At 35.7% G+C, this 20,956-nt stretch overlaps 4 protein-coding genes and 1 long non-coding RNA gene across 10 annotated transcripts; 3 read left to right on the plus strand and 2 right to left on the minus strand.

The window, feature by feature from the left end:
- Positions 1-498: 498 nt before the first annotated feature.
- LOC122353153 lies at positions 499-1,030 on the plus strand. Its single transcript, XR_006251963.1, has 2 exons — positions 499-598; positions 864-1,030. It is a non-coding gene; the product is annotated as an uncharacterized LOC122353153 (long non-coding RNA).
- A 523-nt stretch (positions 1,031-1,553) lies between these two features.
- Positions 1,554-3,247, plus strand: lyrm7 (LYR motif containing 7). Its single transcript, XM_043249840.1, has 5 exons — positions 1,554-1,666; positions 1,850-1,922; positions 2,217-2,287; positions 2,405-2,486; positions 2,921-3,247. Exons 1-5 carry the CDS (start codon positions 1,646-1,648, stop codon positions 2,989-2,991), a joined length of 318 nt encoding a protein of 105 aa, XP_043105775.1. The 5' UTR covers positions 1,554-1,645; the 3' UTR covers positions 2,992-3,247.
- A 155-nt stretch (positions 3,248-3,402) lies between these two features.
- mat2al (methionine adenosyltransferase II, alpha-like) lies at positions 3,403-7,957 on the minus strand. 2 transcript variants are annotated; one of them, XM_043249838.1, is made up of 9 exons: positions 7,792-7,955; positions 7,460-7,537; positions 7,158-7,280; positions 6,687-6,799; positions 6,261-6,404; positions 5,946-6,164; positions 5,667-5,849; positions 4,690-4,823; positions 3,403-3,995 (listed from the first exon to the last, which is right to left on the minus strand). In XM_043249838.1, exons 1-9 carry the CDS (start codon positions 7,865-7,867, stop codon positions 3,890-3,892), a joined length of 1,176 nt encoding a protein of 391 aa, XP_043105773.1. In that variant the 5' UTR covers positions 7,868-7,955; the 3' UTR covers positions 3,403-3,889. The 2 variants fall into 2 exon arrangements, with proteins under 2 accessions (XP_043105773.1, XP_043105774.1); XM_043249839.1 differs by lacking the exon at positions 3,403-3,995 and having other exon boundaries at positions 4,686-4,823; positions 7,792-7,957.
- A 1,784-nt stretch (positions 7,958-9,741) lies between these two features.
- si:ch73-234b20.5 (uncharacterized protein LOC449923 homolog) lies at positions 9,742-14,888 on the plus strand. The gene is made up of 3 exons (XM_043250483.1): positions 9,742-9,944; positions 13,021-13,182; positions 13,360-14,888. Exons 1-3 carry the CDS (start codon positions 9,942-9,944, stop codon positions 13,501-13,503), a joined length of 309 nt encoding a protein of 102 aa, XP_043106418.1. The 5' UTR covers positions 9,742-9,941; the 3' UTR covers positions 13,504-14,888.
- On the minus strand, positions 14,748-20,924 carry hnrnpd (heterogeneous nuclear ribonucleoprotein D). Of its 5 annotated transcripts, XR_006251926.1 has the most exons (9): positions 20,564-20,924; positions 19,329-19,497; positions 19,046-19,207; positions 18,828-18,959; positions 18,454-18,550; positions 17,196-17,351; positions 16,487-16,569; positions 16,037-16,138; positions 14,748-15,211 (listed from the first exon to the last, which is right to left on the minus strand). XR_006251926.1 is itself a non-coding variant. In XM_043250473.1 (8 exons), exons 1-7 carry the CDS (start codon positions 20,722-20,724, stop codon positions 16,502-16,504), a joined length of 933 nt encoding a protein of 310 aa, XP_043106408.1. In that variant the 5' UTR covers positions 20,725-20,924; the 3' UTR covers positions 14,748-15,211; positions 16,487-16,501. The 5 variants fall into 5 exon arrangements, 4 of the variants coding, with proteins under 4 accessions (XP_043106408.1, XP_043106409.1, XP_043106407.1 ...); XM_043250473.1 differs by lacking the exon at positions 16,037-16,138 and having other exon boundaries at positions 17,208-17,351; XM_043250474.1 differs by having other exon boundaries at positions 14,748-16,138; positions 17,208-17,351.
- Positions 20,925-20,956: the final 32 nt, after the last annotated feature.

The following is a 20,956-nucleotide window of genomic DNA, read 5'->3' on the forward strand; positions in this document are numbered from 1 at the left end:
CGAAAAAACACAAAAGGCCTCTAAAGCTAGCTTGCTCTATTATTTTTCTATTCTATCCGTTTTGTTTTTAATTTGTTATATAATAAAAAAACTTGTTACATGTACTGCGTTAAGCTAACTGAGACTTTGGCTGGCAAAAGCGCTGGCATTTTATCGCTCTTTTGTTTGTTTGTTGCTCTTCTGTTGTCCTTGTTTAAGTCGCTTTCGATAAAAGCGTCTGCTAAATTACCGTTAGTTTTAATAATAGTTATACGTTTTGATTTTAAAAGGTTTGCATGAAAATAATAAAAAAAAAATATATATATATATATATATATATATATATATATATATATATATATATATATATATATATATTTATTTATTTATTTATTTATTTATTTATTTATTTATTTATTTATATTTCTGAACCAGCGATTGGAGGGGAAAAAAAGATTCACAGAAGTTTGGAAAGCTGCCATGAAGTAATTCCCAGAGCCACCGCTGGGGGCAGTAATGCGCTACTTGTGCTCTGGCTGAGATAAACGGTGAAGAATATTCATTCCGTCCGCGTGCGAAGACTTGAGCAGTTGGCGGTTCGAAGACTGGGGTCATCAAGGTATGATTTAGGCGTTTCTAAATAAAACGTGGAGAGCGTTTTAGTACTAGATTTTACAGCCTGATTTTTGTTTTCATACAACCAACTTTTATACTGAAATACTGAATATATGAGCTGACCCAATGATTAAACACACTACCCATCTGACCCTGAAAGGGGAACGATTATTTACTCTTATATGAGGGTCAATATAACGCATTGTCACGATTCTGCTGAAAGCCTAGCTGTTGCTGTAATGTTTTCCTCCTTGTTTCTTTCATTTCAGAAGACGACTGGACACGATACACGTGGAGAATTCATCTCAGCCTGTGTGCTGAATTCTCATAAATACGTTGATATAGTGAATAAAATGTTCTTGTTTGTGTCTGTTATGGTGTGAGACTTGTATTTTGTAGTTATGTTCTGTGGAATCCAATAAACTTGGTTTTTATATACAGTCTTTTTGTGATTTGATTACTCGGATGCTTCGTGCAGTTGATGGAAAACCTAAAAGATTGGTCTAGTTTTAAAATAATGGTAAAACTTGTTGTGCGTTTTATTCTGGCTGAAGTTAAGTTCATGTTGTGAATCTTTTTCCAAAAATATGGGGGCTAAATATTAATTTAGACGCACCAACATTAGTTTAAAAGTCATATACAATTTAAGTGCAACAAGTAATGAAGGTGTGACCCGTGGAGAACAGAATAAAATGGAGATCAAGAAATAATGAACACAATTTGAACGAGTACGATGCGTCTTGCAGACATTGCAGATATCTGAAGATAGCCAATATTGTACGGTTGCTTTTTTTTTTTTTTTTTTTTTTGTTATTAGCACAAGTTCACAACATGAATGTAACGTAAGTCAGAATGTGTTTTTTATGTGTATATTTGTAGAAATACAGTCATTACCCATGTGCGGAAACTATACAGTAGGTGGCAGTAATACTCATAAGGAGTGAACGGCCGTTGGGCACGAAGAAGAAGAAGAGGCGCGTCCTCCAGTGCAGCAGGGGGCGCTCCGCAGCATCAACCACAAACAACTGCGGGAGAGCAAGACTAATGCTTGATGATGGGGACACGCTTGAAGGTGAGAAACGCTAATATTGGCGTTTTCCTAAATTATTTTTACAAGCTTGTCTATTTGACGTGGTTGTTTGCAAACTCCGTAGATGTAGTTAAATTCTTTAAATAGACGATGCGTGATTGCGTTATAAAATCATTGTTTTATAGTCCGTTTAAATTAGCAGTTTCTTAATATTTCTGTTCTAAGGTGCTGCGGGTCTTCAAAGATTTGCATAAGACAAGAAGACATGTTTTTAAAGATGATGACAGAGCTCTGACAGGTATCAATAAACCTATACCTTACATTAATATCAAAATTAGTTTACGTAATTGAAGTACGTAGTTAAATCCTTACATATTAGTTCACAACATTTTAATATAATATTATAGTAGTTTTATTATTATTATTATTATTATTATTATTATTATTGTTCGTGTTATTTAAAAAATTAAACTTTTTTTTTTAATTATTTATTATTGTTTTTATTGTTACTTTGTCTTTAAAAGAGAAGTTATTGTTTCATATTCAAGTTTTTTATTTTTTGTTTTGTTTTTTTAACCCTCTGAACATGAAGCCGCCAAGTTAAAAATAAATGAAGAATTCAAAAAGAACAAGAATGAAACATCAGAGGAAAATATTAAAGAGGTAAGTCGTGTGACGGGTGAATCTCGTAATATGATTAAACTGCATATCGAGATCATTTCTATCTGCTCTTTGAGGCTTGTAGGAAAGAATTACTCTGTTCTAAACTCATTCACTCAGATGCTGAAAATGGCCCGAGCGGTTGAGACCATCCTTCGAGAAAATGTGATACAGGGAGAGCATGTGGAAGAAAATAAAATCTGTAAGTGTGAAATTATGCGTGAATTTCAAAAAACATGATCACATGCCAACCCAAAACTAAAAGAAAATAAATATGCATAGTTGTAGCCCATAAGAGTATTTCTCTTTATTTATGAAACAGTAACGCACTTTAAGCATAATTTTCCCCCCAGGTTCACATCAGTGACATTTTTCTTGACGATGTTTGTCACCGTGATACAGTATTTCGAAGTGCTGATAATACAAATCATTGTGTGCTTCATTCAAAGACCATATTGTGTTCCCTATTTCTTACATTTCCTTCTAAAATGTACCTTCTTGTAGCTTAACGCTGTGTCCATTTGTTCGCACTAGCATAATAAGAACAATGTATTTCCTCTGATCTAAGGTTGCTGTAAGCCTGAACATTTTGAATTTCCCCGGGCTAATGGCTGTTGTTTGTATTGTGTGTTGCAGTGTTACGTCCCCGCCAGAGTCTCCTGCTGGACAACGTGCCTTACTGTGATGCACCCAGAAACAAGACCTGACCCCGATTCGCTGTCACCGATACGGCTCGTTTTCCCCTGCGGTTCTCATACGCGGCAAAGACCAAGACACGTCAGCGCAGTCAAGCCATTTTTCATTCGCACTGTAATATCACACAGCGCCATAATGACGTAACTTTAATACCTTGTACAGTATATCGGTTCAGTGCTCGTGTCATTGTCGTTCGATTAAATGCAATCGGTTGCCACATTGTAAATAGCTTTTGTTTGGCTATGTGTTGAATAAATTGTAAAAATATGTCTGTTTCAGTCTTTTTTTTTTTTTTTTTTTTTTTGTTGAGTTTTGAATTTATCTGAATGGTAACAGTATACGGCGCTAACGACTGCAAAACCAGAATACTTGGGCTGATATTTAATTACATTTAGTTACGAACAGCCACATATCAAGTTTCATAATGCCTGTTCAACTGTAATGATGCATATCACATTTTTTTAACCCAAATTCACAAACATGCCCAGTTCTTTAGAGGTTGTAACTTATAATTAAACTTCTAATTCAACTGAAAATAATCTAATCTTAACTTTATCTACTAGTTCTCTCTCATTTGCGCAAGTATGCACAAAAATCAGGTGTTGCTTAGGAGCACGATGGCACTGGGGGGTTAATGTCCTGCGCTTTTTGCACATGTTTTTGTGTGTTTGCACTTGTTTTGTGTGCAATAAATCAATGGCATAATCAAGGTACAGTCATTAAAATGAGTCCACTTTTTCCAGTAACTTCAGCAACTGTAATTGAATTCTGTTCATTCATGTTCTAATTTATCCTTGAGGTATATGAACAAGCTTAGATTGCTTGATCCGTGATCACCGTTAATCGTCTGTGAGATGCAATCACGCATAATTAAAAACCAAAAGCAATGTAAATTGTAATCCTCTGTCTCTAACAGAAGATGAGATTCTTTGGCTTTTCCCAGGGAAATTCCTCTCGTCCGAAGTGTCCATAGCAGGCCGTTTTCTGGTAGATAGGTTTCTTCAGATCAAGCTCCCTGCGAGACGAAATCATACTATTATAATTAAAGGCCATTGCGCATCAAGTCCAAAACTGTCGTCCAGAATTACCACGCGTTAAGAAATAAATATGACCTCACATCGCGTCAATCAAGTTTAAACATAAAAAATTCTGATCAGGTTTGTTTTTCTTGCTTCTCAGATCTGTAGCAAGCATTTTGCTAGGAAAGGATGAGGAATACAAAAAAAATGTAAACTTAAATTTCAGACTCAAGTGTGCAAGAATCTTAAAGGCTGTATGTAAGCTAAACTAAACTCTACTAAAGCATTAAATACCGTAATACGTTGGCAGATATTAAAGAAACATGCTAAGTTGACACTTAACTTATTTATCTCAAAATAATCCTACAGTCAGTTATTCTCTTTTGAAAATGTGTGTTCTGGGCTTTGGTTTGTGAAACCCGCCTATTGCCAGTTTACCCTACTGTATTTTAGCCCCCCGGGTTGCCAGTTGGCATAAAAAACAGCCTATTTAATTTCATTCATCGTCATGTGAGCGCGTTCCTGTTGGTTTCGTCAATCTGGCAACCTGCGTGTGCGCCAAGTCTGAGGAGGAGGGGCCGGGTGAAAAAAACCCTCTCCGATATTTTGAATTTGGACTACAATACCAACTTCCACCATAAAGTGTCCCTTAGGTGTTACGTTTTTCTGAGGCTCTCCTGAATTACTTACTTGACGATGACTCCAGGCCTAAGGTCAAAATTGTTCTTAACAATCGCTAGAAGTTCGTCCTCATCTCTCGCTGACGTGCCATAATGAAACACAGACACTGACAAAGGGTGACTAATGCCAATAGCATATGAGATCTGAAAAAAAAAAAAAACACAGCATTAACAATAATGTTAAAAAGCTCACAGTATTGATACAAATACTTTAGCTAAAAAGAAGTTTTTTAAAATAAACTTGATAACGTTATTATTGTGTTCAAAACAATCACTTTTGCACTTTTTTTTTGCTCATTTTGAATTTCAATAAATTATTTTAATATATTGTAATTAAAATGTTTGACAGTCTAATTTACTTAGTTAAAAAACAGTCACAAGCCTCATCTAAAATATCCGAGGACAAACAAAGCTTTTACAATTATTGACAAAATTTTCCTTTTTTGAGTGGGATATCCCTTTAATATGAAAATATATTTTAAAATACAAAAACAAACTCATTTTAGTATGTAATGATTCTGAGAGCACTGAAGGAGATCATATAATAATTTAATACAGATTTAGACTAGTAACAACAATTTATATTTTATTATATAATATGATTACTATCGTGTTTTTAAATATGATGGTTTCATTCTAAACATGGTGGTTATGTCCTCTGTAAGATGGACACCCAGCATAATGTTTGATATTTACTTTCTTTTATAATTTAATTATCTTAAAACTGAAAATTCATTTGACATTTGTCTAAAAATATACGCGTTAATTTGAGCAATTCTCATTTGCTACAAAAAAACATAAAATATTAGATCAAGTAAGCGCGGTCAAAGTTACACGTGCATCCTGAAACGCCTATGTTTTGGAAAGTGCCACGCCGTGTTTTTGCGCCATCTAGCGGTTCAGACTGAAATAATATCAAAGGCGCCTTGATGTACCTTGATTTTTTGAAACTGAATGTTTATCTGATTTCTGACAGCTAAGCCTCACCTGAACCAGAACCCTGCGGCACAGTTTGGCTTTGACGAGAGACTTGGCCACCCAGCGGGCGGCGTAAGCGCCTGAGCGATCCACTTTAGAGTAGTCTTTCCCAGAAAAGGCCCCACCGCCGTGTCCGCCCCACCCTCCGTAGGTGTCCACGATGATCTTCCTGCCCGTCAGGCCGGCGTCTCCCTGCAGCAGCAGCAGCATTTACTTACAGCATTTTCATTTAGCTCAACTAATCAGCAATCAATCAGTCTTTTTAAATACCGATGCTTGCCTACTCACTTGCGGGCCACCTGCCAGGAACTTCCCACTGGGCAGCAGGTGATAAATAGTCTTGTCATCCAGGTATTTGGCAGGGATGACGACCTTTACAACTTTCTCCATCAGATTGTGACGTATATCGGTCAGCGTGATGTCAGGACTGTGCTGGACCGAGATGACTAGAGTGTGAACACGCAGAGGCTCCATAGCTCCCATGTCATCACGGTACTCCACGGTCACCTGCGCTCGTTAATGATTGAAGTCATTAACCTTATCTCAGGCGTCTGCCCTATTAGTTTACAGAGATAAATCGCAAACGCCAAAGAAACCTTTCACCTGTGTTTTTGAATCTGGCAGAATCCAAGGACAAACTCCGTTCTTTGAGAGTTCCTTCATTTTGGCGTTGAGTTTGTGAGCTAGCAGGATTGTTAGCGGCATGCACTCCTCTGTCTCATCAGTGGCGTAGCCAAACATCAAACCCTTTGAAGAAATATTATTTCAATTTAAGACACATTCAAAGGGGCTTAAAAAACAGATGCATGAACGATTGCTCCAAAGTGACAAGTGCATTCCAAAAAAAAAAAAATTATTCTCATTTTAATTCTATTTTAATGATTATATCCCCAAATCTCGGGATTGTTATAATGGATGCTATTTCCATGCTTAGAGTCAACACTTTTTTCACGATCATATGCCTGCAAAACATATTTGTAACATGAAATCAAAAGATAAGACAACATATTTTCATCTTAATGTCTCAACCTGATCTCCAGCACCGATGTCCTCCATATCTCGGCCCTCAAACACACAGTCGCTGATCTCAGAGCACTGCGGCTGCAGAGACACCAGCACATTGCACGTCTTATAGTCAAAGCCTGGAGAGATCACATAAGACCAGCACTTTGTCATCAGACTCTATATATACAGCAATGTTAATACGTACACTGCTTTTTAAGAAGTTTACTTTTTATCATTAAGCAAGAAAGCATGTATTGCTATTTCAAACCTTCTTTTCGACCTTCTATTTATAACAAAAACACCCTAAATTAAACATGTATCACAGTTTCCACAAAAACATGAAGCAGCTCGACTGTTTTCTTTATTAAGACAATAATAAATGTTTACTGAGCAGCACATCAGCATATTAGATGATGGATCATGTGCCACTAAAAACTGCTTAAAATTAATCTGTATTATGTTTTATTATATACGTGCGTTTGTGTATGTAAATACCCTTTGATGAGTCGTCATATCCGATATTCTTGACAGTGTCTCTAACCACTTTCTGAAGATCCACCACGGCCTTTGAAGTCACTTCACCACACAGAAGGATCATGCCAGTCTTTGACACACACTCTGCTCCAGAAATATTAAAATGCATAAACATAAACAGGAATGGGAATGTCTTAAAAAGAACTTGCAAGCTGCCCAGCTAAACACCATTGAGTCTTAGATCCATATTTGCAAAAACAATCATTTTTAAGTCATCGTAATGTCGTTTATGAGCATCTGAAATATTATAGATGTCATCGTACCACACGCCACTTTGGAGTCTGGGTCTTGTGCCAGGTAAGCATCCAGAACAGCATCACTGATCTGATCACACATTTTATCTGTCAGCAATAAAGACAGAAATTAAACCACATTACTATCAAAATTTCGTTTGAAGGTCCGTTTTATGGTTTATTGAGTTATCATTCCTACTGATCAAAACTGTGATCATATCTTGAAAGCATGTACAGACACGTAGCCTACAGACACCGAGGACGTTTATCTCTAACACTACTACAAATAGCATGAATTACTGTAACTGTGATAAATGTAATGTTCACTGTGCATGTCAAAATGTATTACGTTTCATATTTACCAGAATGTCCTTCTCCTACAGACTCAGAAGTAAAAAGGAACGTTTTTCCTGGTTTGTTATAACCAGAGAGATTCATGATGAATGCAAAACTAGCTTTATCAACGCAACTACGACTAAATCGTCAAGTGCAAGTTTTACAGTTAGTCTAAAGTATGAAGAACTTTAGTGGGCGTGGCTAAAGAGTAAGTATTTACTTTAACCAATCACAAGCGACTCTTTTGTCAGGCAAAGACAACCTGTTAAAGCTTAAACCATTGTCTTTTAAAAGCGCCCTCGTGTCAAATGGTGAATTAAAAACTGATCAATTTTCTAAATGGGACGTTCTCGCTGAAATTGTGCAGTTCTAAAACCATCCGCTAGAGGAAGCACAACCAAATACCTTAGGGACTTTGGCACAACTGAGATTGAAGTAAGCGTTTAGTAATACATTCGTCAGTTGCCCTGATATTGCCTCTATCTCGTCAGGTAAAATACTTAATATTTGTAAAAATGTGGGGAATGTCAGCGAAAAAAGTGTTGCGTCACATTTTGCCTGGTACTTTTCTCAGCGCTGCTCAGATTCGACCAATCATAATAGTTCTAGATTACAGGAAATTGACTTGTTTTACAATTTTATGAAGATTGACGTAACGTGTTTCTCTTTGTATATCCTGTAATGATCTTTGGAATAAATAAGTGTAAGGGTAATATCAGTTTTTAGTCGATAAATTTCCCAAATGGGACAGATAAAGCCCTGATGATACGAGCGCGTTGTAACGATGGACTGGGCTTTGTGAGCCTCTCAGCGCCCCTTGGAGGAAGACGCGGACACATAAAGGGAAAACATTGCAATAAAGTTCGTCCCAATGTACAAGCACTGCTATAAACGCATAAAAAGCGCCTGCGTGGCAAAAGAAAAACACAGGAAAAACCAGAAGAGAGCAAAACACTGAACCCCATCCATATCTAACGATGATATCAGGCCCTGTGTAGACAGACATACACATGACTAACAGCATTTGTATATAACATAATAGTAATAATGATATTTGTCCAATAAATACATTTAGTATTGCACTTTGACCCTTGGTTGTAAAACTAAACAATTACTTTGTAGTGCAACTAATGCTATAATGCAAATTTTTATTAATTAAGGTAAGCTAGCTGTATTTCTATCAAATGCTTCTATTTAACAAGAACATGTTAAATTTATTGAAAGTGTCAGTAATCAGCCTAATCCTGTGACACTGAAGACTGGAGTAATAATACTGAAAATTCAGCTTTGAACACAGGAATAAATTACATTTTAACATATAGAACAAGTCTCGGTGAGCAAAACTTTCAAATTGATTAAAAAAAATCGCACTGACCCCATTGCCCCTCGTTATTATGACAAATTCATATAAAAGCATTTTTCGACAATTTTGTTATTCCACAGTAAACTAGCCTATATTTTTCTTTCCGTCACCCATAAGGATTGAGAACAGAACAGTCACTTGCCACCTAAACATATAGTAAACGACCTAAAGAGTAACAATATTACTTGTTTAATATTTAACAATGAACTCAAGTCATCTGTTAGGGTTAAAGTCCTTTGAAATGATTATAAATCTATAAACAGCTGTTAACACAGCAGTGGTTCCTTGAATTGTTTAAGGAAAAAACAGGACAAGGCATAAATGATATAAAGGGAAGACTCAAGCATCAAGTATTTTCATCCATTGTTCTCCTGATTGTTCATCAGACGAAGCTATTCTAAACGTATAACCAAAAAAGGGATATAAACAAGGGATATTTTTGCTGTCATAAAGAAACTGGTGTGATATGTATTTCCCAGCACAAGAACAGACACAATCCAGCAGCTCCTGGTGCTCGTGTAGCGTATGTAAGCCGAGCAGTGGGTTGAGCCAAGTGACAGACTCGTGAGGAGCCAGTAGGAAGTGTTGTTCTGGTTAATGTGCAATCTGTCTGGGAGGGGAAGCTCTGTTTGCAAATGAGTTCTCTAATGTTTCATCCTGTTCGTTGTTCGCACTTGCGTTGTGGCTCACAGGAATGAGCTTCCCTAAAAAATCCTGTCCTTGAGGCAGTGGTCGCAGTCTGACTTTAACAAAAAAAAAAAACGTCTGGCAGCTACAGTTGGGCGTTTGAGGAGGTTTCAGTGAAGTTTCAGAATGGTAAGTACACTCGAAAGCCTACGCCGTTTGTTAGTTAAATGTTTATTTAAATGCTTATTTGTTAAAGGCTTTGACCAGCCTGTTGAGATGATGTGTTCAAACGAACATTGTTACATATGTAGTAGTATGACATTATAGATGATTGACCAACACAAGAAACTCAATATGGCAGTGTTTTTAGTAGTTAACAGAATATGACAACATTATCTGTTGAAGCTAACTTCATGTAGATCTTTGGACTCATCTGAATATGACTGTCAGTCAGGAAGTTCATGGTGAACATTTGAGGAAAATGAGGACAAAATGGCACAGAAAAAAGTCAATAATCTATCTATCTATCTATCTATCTATCTATCTATCTATCTATCTATCTATCTATCTATCTATCTATCTATCTATCTATCTAATGTTTCTCTTCCTGTTTTCTGCTGTCTCTCTTGATGTTTCTTTGGTTAAACTAACAGTGAAAGTATATAAGAAAGTATAATGTGCATGTGTGTGTATGTATATATATATATATATATATATATATATATATATATATATATATATATATACACATACACACTTTATACTGTCATATATATTTTTTCAATGTTAGTTTAACAAGAGAATATGTGTATATGGGTCACTGACGTGTGAGGATTTTCAACAGGGACATTTTTAAATACAAATAAAAGACAAAAAAATGTTGCGTACATATAAATTCGCATCACAATTTTAAATTAAGCGATTTTCACGTTTTTATATCTTGGCTTTAAAAAATGTCATGTGGTGCGACCATGATTTATATTGAAAGTAATCCATTTCCTTTTCATGCTTAACATTTTTAGGTAGACGTTCTCAGTAATTAAAGTGCTTTGAAAAAAAGTATTTGCATTGCTTTTGAGTGTTTGTAAATAATGATCTCATATTTTTGCCCAAAAAGTTTGCCTTAAATGTAGTTAACAGACTTTTTGTAAATTGCATGCAACTGATCAAATGTTTTTAAAATACCATGAATGTTGGTGCATTTGAACTACATTTTCTTCTGCTGTGCAACTGTACTGGTTGGTTCATTTTAACCAACATTGGAGTTTCTATGCTTTTTGTTTATAGCTGGAATATCTATGTGTCAATACTGCCGTCTTAAAAGTAGGGGTGTAAATCTAGGTTTCACTTTTCAATTCAGTTAGGATTATCATCATCAACTCACTTACAGACAATAGTTATGGCTTTGTCTTTTTTCCCTTTCAGCGTTATTGCCATTTGAATATTACTGACGAGATCACACAGGGACAGCTTTAACAAGCATCATTCAGACTAATGCACAGATCTCTTTCGATATATCAGATGTTTTGTCCCGCTCTGACAACATGACTGACTGAGCGTGCATCAGTTTCATATAAAAGTTTTCAAAAATCCAATTGCATTTAATTTAATTACAAAATAAATGTAACTGATTAGTCACAGTTACTAAGGAGAAATGTGTAATTCAATTACAGTTACTTACGTTAACGTTAACGATTACAAAAGGGGTTACATTTGAACATTTACACACATTATATCTTTCTTAAATAGCACATACTGTGAAACAAGAGACATGCCCTATTTCCGAGATACAGAAAACACTGACGGGTTTGTGTAATCCAGTCAGTAAAAGTAATGCGGACTGTCACGGAATATTCCATGTTTTGGATGAATACATTTAAAGTTTAAGTTTGAAATCGATATTTACTTGTGTCTGTAAATAATCAGCGTCTGTTCAGCTGCGCATATATATATATATATATATATATATATATATATATATATATATATGTGCATGTGTGTGTGTGTGTGTATATATATAATCCGACACACTCGATGATGTTGAGTTTAGGGCTCTTTGTGGGCAATGTTATCACTTTCAGGAGCTTCCAGTGCAGACAAAAGTGCAAAATATGCAGCAAACATAGAAATTACACAGTAAAATTGGAGTATAACAGTTTTCAAATGTACAATGTTTTGGTAGACATATACAAAAGTCTCAAAATTGTAGTTTCTTTATGGTCGCACCTCATGATATTTCGTTAAATGGATTGATTATCGGACAAAGTGTGTTTGAACGTTATGATGAAAATAAATATGAAAATGCTTCGCAGTTTTATTCAGGATTACAAAACCTTTGGAAATCATGCCAAATAGTGCAAAAATAAATCTGAATAAATTAAAGTTAATTCCAAAGATGTTACCAAAACAAAAGTCATGACAGAACAGACGCGCTACACGATGTTTTGATACTTTGAATAACAGAAAAATAACTAAAAGATTAAAGTTGGTACATATGTAAGAGAGGTACTTAAATATGTCATAATTGTATGCATTAAAACCTATTTTTAACTGAACAAATGCAATTGGACAGAAAATGTATATATATATATATATATATATATATATATATATATATATATATATATATATATATATATATATATATATATATATTGATATGTGTTAATGTCAAGCCCTTTATTAACTTATCAACTCTTTGTTTTGCTTTTGCTGATGTGATGTGCTACTATTTTTTGTAAAAATAGTTTTTGCTTTGTTTAAAAATGAATTAATATTGCACCGTAGTCCAATACTGTTTTGTATTTTTACAGTACACACACACACACATGTATGTATATATATATATATATATATATATATATATATATATATATATAACAAGAATACATTTTTTCAGATTACTTTTTTTCATGTTACTAGTAAAGTAATGCATTACAATGAGCGACGCCATGTTTTCTCATGTAATGACTGATAGCTTTTCTGTCGTCATGTTGAGAGAAATCTGGAGTAAGTTCAGAGGCATTTTCTTCAGCCATTTCACTTTTTGGTGCAAAGGGGTTTTCACAGTTGCCAGAAATCTATCTTTTGGGTTTATTGTTATTACAATAAAATAAGCAAGCCCAGCTCAAGTTCCAAAAAGTAATCCATAAAATTTTTCATGGAGTAACAAAATTGCATTGCTCTCCCCGTTACTGGTTAAGTGTATTGTCTGTTGGGTCCAGTGGATTACTCTTTTTTTTTTTTTTTGTGCTTTACAATGTAGGCTGACTACAACACCGAACCACAAGCGCCCAGCAAACTCAATCAAGTTCAGGATCAAGTCAATGATGTTAAAGTCATTCTCAAAGACAACATCAACAAAGTCCTAGAGAGAGGAGAGCGGTTAGACGACCTGATCGGCAAGACAGATGATCTGCAGGCCACGGTAAACCTCTGAGACCCACCAAGTCCAAAATGTGTATTGTGTGACCAACATGTAACATTTTTTTGACCGTACTCATCTCAAGACCTTAAAAGGCATTTAACGAAACTAGCATGATCAACACACAAAACTTTTTTGTTCATGATAACAATTGATTATTTGTGTAATTGTCTTGCCTAGGCTGACTCGTTTCAAAGGACATCCACACGTGTTGCCAGAAAGATGTGGTGGAGAAATACCAAGATGATGATTATAATTGGTGTGGTAGTGCTCGCCATCATCATTTTAATCATCCTGTTAGCAACAAACGTCATTCCCACCTAATACAACCCAGACATCCATTTCAGTCATTTGTATACACACACACACACACACACACACACAAAGAATTACTTTTTTACTCTAAAAGAAACTGGATTCATTTATGTATAGGTAAATTACTATTTTTGACATTTCATGTAAAATTCTATATAAATCCGGGGGTGAATATGTATGGGGTGTACGCATATGAATTATGAATTTTTACTTGTCAGAGTTTACTTGTTATCTTTATATAATGGGACTGAAAACAAGGGAAAGATGCTTTTATTGTTAGTAGCCTTCCTTTGAAAGGATATCATTCATTCATTCCAAAAACCATTTCAGCTACAATTACATTTCATGACAAACCTGCATACCTCCAATGAACCTTCATCACGTTATGACAGTGACTGATTCCTGAAACATTTCTCATGTTTTACCTAATGTGCTCAGGAAACTGATTTTATACACTGAGCGTCTTCTGGGCTGGGTTGAATTTCGAGTATGTTTCATTGTATATTTACATTTCAATTCAAACCCTTCAGTAAGTAATCTGTCTTTGTCAAGAGGACGTATGGCCTGTACAGATAATACGTTCTATATAGGAAATACTGATTAGCATGTACTTATTGTGTAAAAATAAGTACATAAAATGAATTTAAAGGAACAGTTCACCCAAAAGTGAATTACTTTCCTAATGGAAATGACGGAAGAGAACTCCAGTGTCAGTAAATGAAAGATAATCCAGACTATCTCACTCCAAAATGAGCACCATTTCCTTATTACTCATGACGAAATTATGTATTTACTTCAATATCACAATTACAAATATTGTATTTAACACTTGATTTTTAAGCAGAAAGACTGAAATAGAATTTTACTGTAAAAGGTAATCCAATGTTTAAATTACAAAATATATTGGTAACACCGGTAGTCTTTATGAATAATACAATACATATTTTCATAAACAATCACGTTACACTTTTTGAAGGTGCGACTATAAATAGGTATCACTATGGTTATTACAATTGCTCGCGAGATCATACAATGCATTATAAATTGTGTTTGAAAAGCAGTTTATTTCCCTTACAATGCAAAGCTTTATTAGTGATTATATTCGTTTTGTTATTCTAACGGCGGGCGTATTTTATAGCTGGTGTAATCTTGACAACGGCAGCAATATTTGACATCAAGCAGAGTAAAAGACGACGAAAGTCTTCGTTTTTGGGTGAGCTATGACTTTAATCTCTGCAGAAACAACAGGCGGAAAGATTCATACACTTTATTTTGTACTTTCCAATGGTTTACATGACTCTGTAGCAAAATACTGCAATATGAAATGAATATTAAACGACCTACGCCATGTACGCACTTGTAAGCAATAAATTAATAGGCCTGTATACAAATAATTTCTAAATGATTTGGGCTCTCTATAGTTCACCGTACTCGACACAGAAACGCCTAAGAGCAAACATAGCAGGGAATACGATTAGAAACGTACACAAGCTACAACAAATTAAACACAAAAACAAATATTCTGGACGTCATAGTTTTGGAAATAACACTTGAAATATTCTTTATTGTGTGTCCTTCAAAGCAACCTCAGATTTGAAACGAACTTGTGAAATAAATGGCGACCAAAGTGTAGCAACGTGTGGATCAACTCCATATTTAATAAGTCTGGCCCTCTTGTTTTCTCCTCTCAGGGTTGACTTTCGATTTGCTCGTCCATCTGAAAAACAAAAAAGAAAATAGCAATTACGCTTGGGAAGTACGCAAACTCATAAAATGTACAGGAATCCCAATTCTTTAATAAATTCGATAAGGAGACAAGACAGGACTTCGAAATTGAATGATAGCAAATACAATAGTGTTAAATTAAAAACTTGTGGAATCATAACATTTAAGGCGCGACCTTGAATCGATGAAAATTAAAAGACAAAAAGGAAAGCATTACAAGCATAACAGTGTGACCTTTCCAAGATTTCAAAAGGTTAAAAAAAGAGAATCTGTTAGATGAAATTAACACGGTTTACAGGTGAAGCTTTTTCCACCGCTGTCAGTAGAATACAAATACAATACAATACAAATATTAAAAAAAAAAGCACTTCTCCGGCGCAGCGGCATCCGAGTACAAACCGGCTTTTAGCTCATGGACTACAGGATATTACAGCTACACGAGCTACAAATAAAGAAAAGCAAGCATTACAGGTAAGATTAGATTAGAAGTGCATATTAAAACACTGGAAAGTCCAGAGAAAGCCGTATCCTTCAAAAAGTCAACAGTTAATTTTAATTCCGGCTCTCGTGTCATATTTTACCATTACTTGATGGTGCCTGGAAAAAATGGCATTACATTATGATATATTATTACATACGACCAATCCCAAGAAGTTTTAGGAGGAACATTTTAATACAAAAAAATAAATAAAAATAGAGTAAGAATACACACAAAACAAAAACAGAAGATAAAAGCTTGACGTGTCCTTTTTTATGTTTTTGTTGCTGTAGTTGTTTTGTTTTTACAATTCGTATACAGGATGTTGGAAGACCATACCAAATGGGAGCATTCGAGAGCGTACGCCTCTCGTACCCTGTCCGCATTGAGCGGGCCTGAGACAATCGGGAAGTCAGCTCATGGCCTGCAAGGAAGTCCCCGCTGGCAGGTACAAACAAGGTATATGTCAGAGTTAGGAGACAACATTCTTCGGTTTTCTTTCCTTGTAATTCCATATTTTCTGGTATTTTCCCATTTTAGCAGTACTGTACCTGTTAATTTTTACAGTTAAAAACAAACAAAAAAAAAATGGCAAGACACAGCCAAAAGCCAGCTGTTACATTACTGCCAACATAGTCTCTATGTTACCACTACTGTAAAGCACTTCAGGGTGCTGTGAAACTTTAGAGAAAAACAAAAATTAAGCAACGTCCATTACAAAAAAAAAAGTTTACAAATGGTGATTTAGAGACTAAAGATGCATCGTCCGCGAGCAACGCAACAACGTACCTGCACAATTTCTCGTTAATACGGCTTGTAACTGTTTTGATGGCCGCCTCGCCTCGGGGATTTGCCGTAGCCGCTCTGCTGATCTAGAGTTAGGAGCACAAAACACAAACAACGCAGATGTCTACGGTTAAACGTGTTGGCACACGGGCGCTCGAGAAAGGCGGAAAACAGAAAACAACCTCTTAGCAATTTGGGTTTTAGAGCCAATCTCATGACACTTGCGGGATACTTACGTTAATTGTATTCAAACATTCTTTCAAAATACTGTATTCTGAAAATGTGGTGAGAGACACAGATCTGTGGCGTAAATGAATGTTTGAAAACTGTTTATTATTTTCTAAAAACGACCACCGTCCGGCGGTCATTTCTTGCATGGCCTACAGATTTACACGTCCAATGAATTCAAAGGCACTTTGACAGATGTGTTTTGAAGCTAAGACATCCCTTTCTATATTTAGCACCATAGTTATTATAATACATATGTACAGTATAGCTTTGTGCAAGCAAGCCTTCCCTGTAGGACAAAAAGCAACTGCAGCAATGTTCTAGAGTTTTCTCTCGAAGCGTAAGGCATGTATGATACAAGCATGTGCATTCTGCTCAGATAATTTAGTGCACAACTGTCATAGTCCGGGTCGAGTACCGACAATCCACGATACAATATTTCCTTAGTTTTTTCATCTGTGCGTTCACAAACAGTATTACATACTGCTGTAGTCACCATATCCGTAGTAGTTGTTGTAACCCGAGTAATCATAGCCCCCGTATCCACCATAGCCTTGATTGTTGTAGCCATAGTTCCCGTAATTTCCATAACCTTGATTCCAGTAATTTCCGTATCCCTGGTTCCAATTTTGATTGGGACCTGCAACAGACGCAGAGGGCACATCACTGTTAATAACAATTGAGCTTCAAAAAAAACTAAAAATTTATGATACTGAATTTTTCCAAAAGCAAGATATAAAATAACCACACTTTCACTAGAAGTTACAAAAATGGACAAAATGTATATTAATAATGGTAACGCTTTACAATAGGGTTCATTAGTTAACTACTATGGTTAATATGAACTAAGAATGAACAACAGTTGGTTAATGTTTAATTGCAACATATACAAATGCATTTATACAATCAACATTTGAGCTTGTTAGCAGTTAATGCACTCTGAATGAACTTTATTATCATTAACATTACGACAGATTAATAAACACTGTAATAAATGTGTTGCTCATTAGTCGCTCGTGTTGGTATTTTTATATATTAATAGATGTGTTTATTGACCTTGTAATCATCTGAAGCATATTTGTCTAGATTCATTACCATTATTATAAGCATCTAATCCCATGAGAAAAACATTCCAACAAATAAGTAGTTATTTGGTAATTAATTATGCAAATGTTTTGTTCACTAAATTTGGAATTCAGTAAATTCTTCTTTTTTTTTTTTTTTTTCTTTCAACACGTTTTGGTCGGCAGGATCACAAGACGCTAAATATAGGTGTAAACGGGATGCAAAAGGTTTCGAGTTTGTCCACTTTCGACAACTTCCAGAGGTAGTCAAAAACGCATTCGACCGGATTGCTGTCATCTTGCAGAGAGTAAATGTGCGCTTAAGTGTTATTTTCTGGTAACACATAAGTGTTATTTTCTGGTAACACAGAAGAGAAACAACAGCGGTAAGTACAAACAGGCATATATTTTAGTGTGTGTTCATTTTAGCCGGTCATATAGAAGGCTCCGCCCCTTTTTATTCTCCTCTTTATGTAAGCAGCACCATGGGAGGGTAATCTTGTCAGAAGTGGTCGAAAGTAGACAGAGGCAGATTAAAACAGCAGGTGTTAAAGGTATGCGTCTTCACTGTCCACTCGTGATCCAACTGACCGAAAAACATCTCAATACCATGTTTAAAGTGGGCCAAATGGTTACTTTGGCGTCATTTACGGTGTAGTACTGCACTGAATGACGCACCTCCTCTGCCTCTAGCTCTGCCGGCGTATCCTCCTCTTCCACCCCACTGCTGCTGCTGCTGGTACTGCTCCTTTGACATGGCTACCTTGACCTCACACTGTTGACACAATGACAAGTTCCACATTACTATCAGAAAGACAACATTATTCACAGTCGATGCCGTCAAGAGCATTTCACCCACAAATAAACACTGTATATCACTACTAAGCCTGACTACGGTTTCTCAGTTCTCACAAGACAGAGAAAAAGAACATGCAAATAATACTAAGTATCTCATTTCTAAAGTATTTATTTCACTGTCTTATCCAAAGGCATGCATAGGGTTTACGTCAAATGGCACAATCATGCACATTAGGATCATTTTAAAACCCTACCTTGCTTAAACCGATGTTGTGGTACTTCTTCTCCATTATTTTCTTTACTGGTTCCTCCTCTTTAAACGTTATAAAACAAAAACCTCGTCTTTTATTTGTTTTATTCTCCATTGGCAGCTCAATGGATTCCACCTGAGAAAAATATTGAAACGTTAATTATGGTGCGTAGTGCCACATACATATTACAAACATCTGTCCATTTTTCACTTTCTCTATACCTCTCCATAGGCATCAAAGTACTCTCTGATCTTCTCTTCTGGAGTATCTGGGGAAAGACCTCCTACAAATATCTTCTTCACAGGCTCTTTGGACTTCATGGCCTTTGCTTTCTTAGGGTCAATTGCTTTTCCATTTAGTTTGTGCTCCTTTTGTGAGATCACCTTAGACAAAGAACAGATAGACATCGACATTTTATTTAATCATGCCTTGCCAGCCTCATAACTGATGTGGCATAATTCTAACAGATTTATGAATACACAAAAATTGTATCTGCCAAAATACCTTTTCCACACTTTCAGCATCTTTAAACAGAACAAATCCAAATCCTCTGGATCGGCCCGTCAAAGGATCCAGTTTTAAGGTGCAGTCGACCACCTCTCCAAATTTAGAGAAGTAATCTTTCAGGTCTTTCTTTGTTGTGTCCCAACTCAAGCCTCCAACGAACATTTTCCTAAAAACAAAAAGACGCTGTTGATATTACAACAGATTATGCAAGAAGACATTAAAGTGATTTATATTGTCCGAAAACGCTTATAGGTCAAGTACTACTTGCCAAAAACAGACAATTATAGGGTTTATGCAAAGTTTATGATTTTTTTTAACTTTACAAAAACAATTTAGGGTGAATTTATGGTAAAAGTTACCCTCTCTGATTGTTTATGTCTAGAACACAATGAGTTGCATTAGCAGCACAACATTTCAATTAGTTATTATATATTTAAAAAGCTTAACTACTAAAACACGGCAATAAGTTTTTACCATAGCAAATTACAAAAAAATAAAATAAAATCTAAATTCTATATAGTCTTGTTTTTTTGGGGAAATTATCAAAATTAAGTGAATTGACAGTTAAAAAGAAATTGCATTTGTTCTATTTTTAAACTCCCTAAAAAAAAAAAAAAAAAAAAAAACATTTGAATACAAGTAAATGTTTCCACAATGTTGTATTGGAAAATGACAAAAACAAAGACGCTCATTTTGCAGTAAGTTACATGAAACATATAATCCCACGACTTTATCATTAAGTATTTTTGAAAAATAATTAAATCATAATGTCCTCGTTTGTGAAATTGAAAATGAAAATTAAGACTTAAGACCTTTTTATCACAACCCTTCTAGCCTAACTTTCATTTGACATTTCGTTTAGTTATTGATTTATGATAAAACTACGCAACGAGCAATTAAAGACATAAAAAAATTATATTTGGAAAAAGACACAGTTGACATTTGTCAAACTTGCATTTGAAAGGCAAATGTGTTTGGAAACAGCTGGCTCATGAATATTCGCAATGCCTTCCATAGTCCGGCAGATATTTTGTCGTTATTTACAGTTTGGCCCTTAATTATGCGCTCCATAATGATAAACAGAAAACTGATCCTCAGAAAATACGTTGATTTTGTCTTTATTTGAGAGAAACCCGTTACACTATCTCTCTCAGGCTATGGAAATTGACCTAAATAATCGATTAGTGTATGGAAACCGTGTAAATTCGTACAGTCAATAAACCGAAACTCACCCCTCATCTTCCTCGTTTTTACTGGCGTCTATCTTTGAGCCCTCCGCCTCTCCCTGACCTCCTTCATCAGCCCCCAGGATCTCCTCTTCACCGAAACCCTCTCCATCATTCTCCTCCATCTTCATCAGCGACTCCTCGCCCAGGATCTGCTCCTCAGACATCTTTGATCAGTTCTCGGCGAAAACACGGGCTATTCGTCGTTTTTTTTCCAGAGAAAAAACGCCGTAGGTTAAAACGCGACGGAACTGCCGGTAAGTCGTGTTAAATTGGGCTCGGAATCGCGTTTGTTTTAGTCTGCTTTCAGGATGTCGATGGCAACGGCGTCCATTCACAAAATGGCGGTTTAACGGAAGTCAAACGTCATGACGTCATTGCGCTTTTGAAAACAGCCAC

This window comes from Puntigrus tetrazona, chromosome 10 (assembly GCF_018831695.1).
Source record: "Puntigrus tetrazona isolate hp1 chromosome 10, ASM1883169v1, whole genome shotgun sequence".
Taxonomy (NCBI): domain Eukaryota; kingdom Metazoa; phylum Chordata; class Actinopteri; order Cypriniformes; family Cyprinidae; genus Puntigrus; species Puntigrus tetrazona.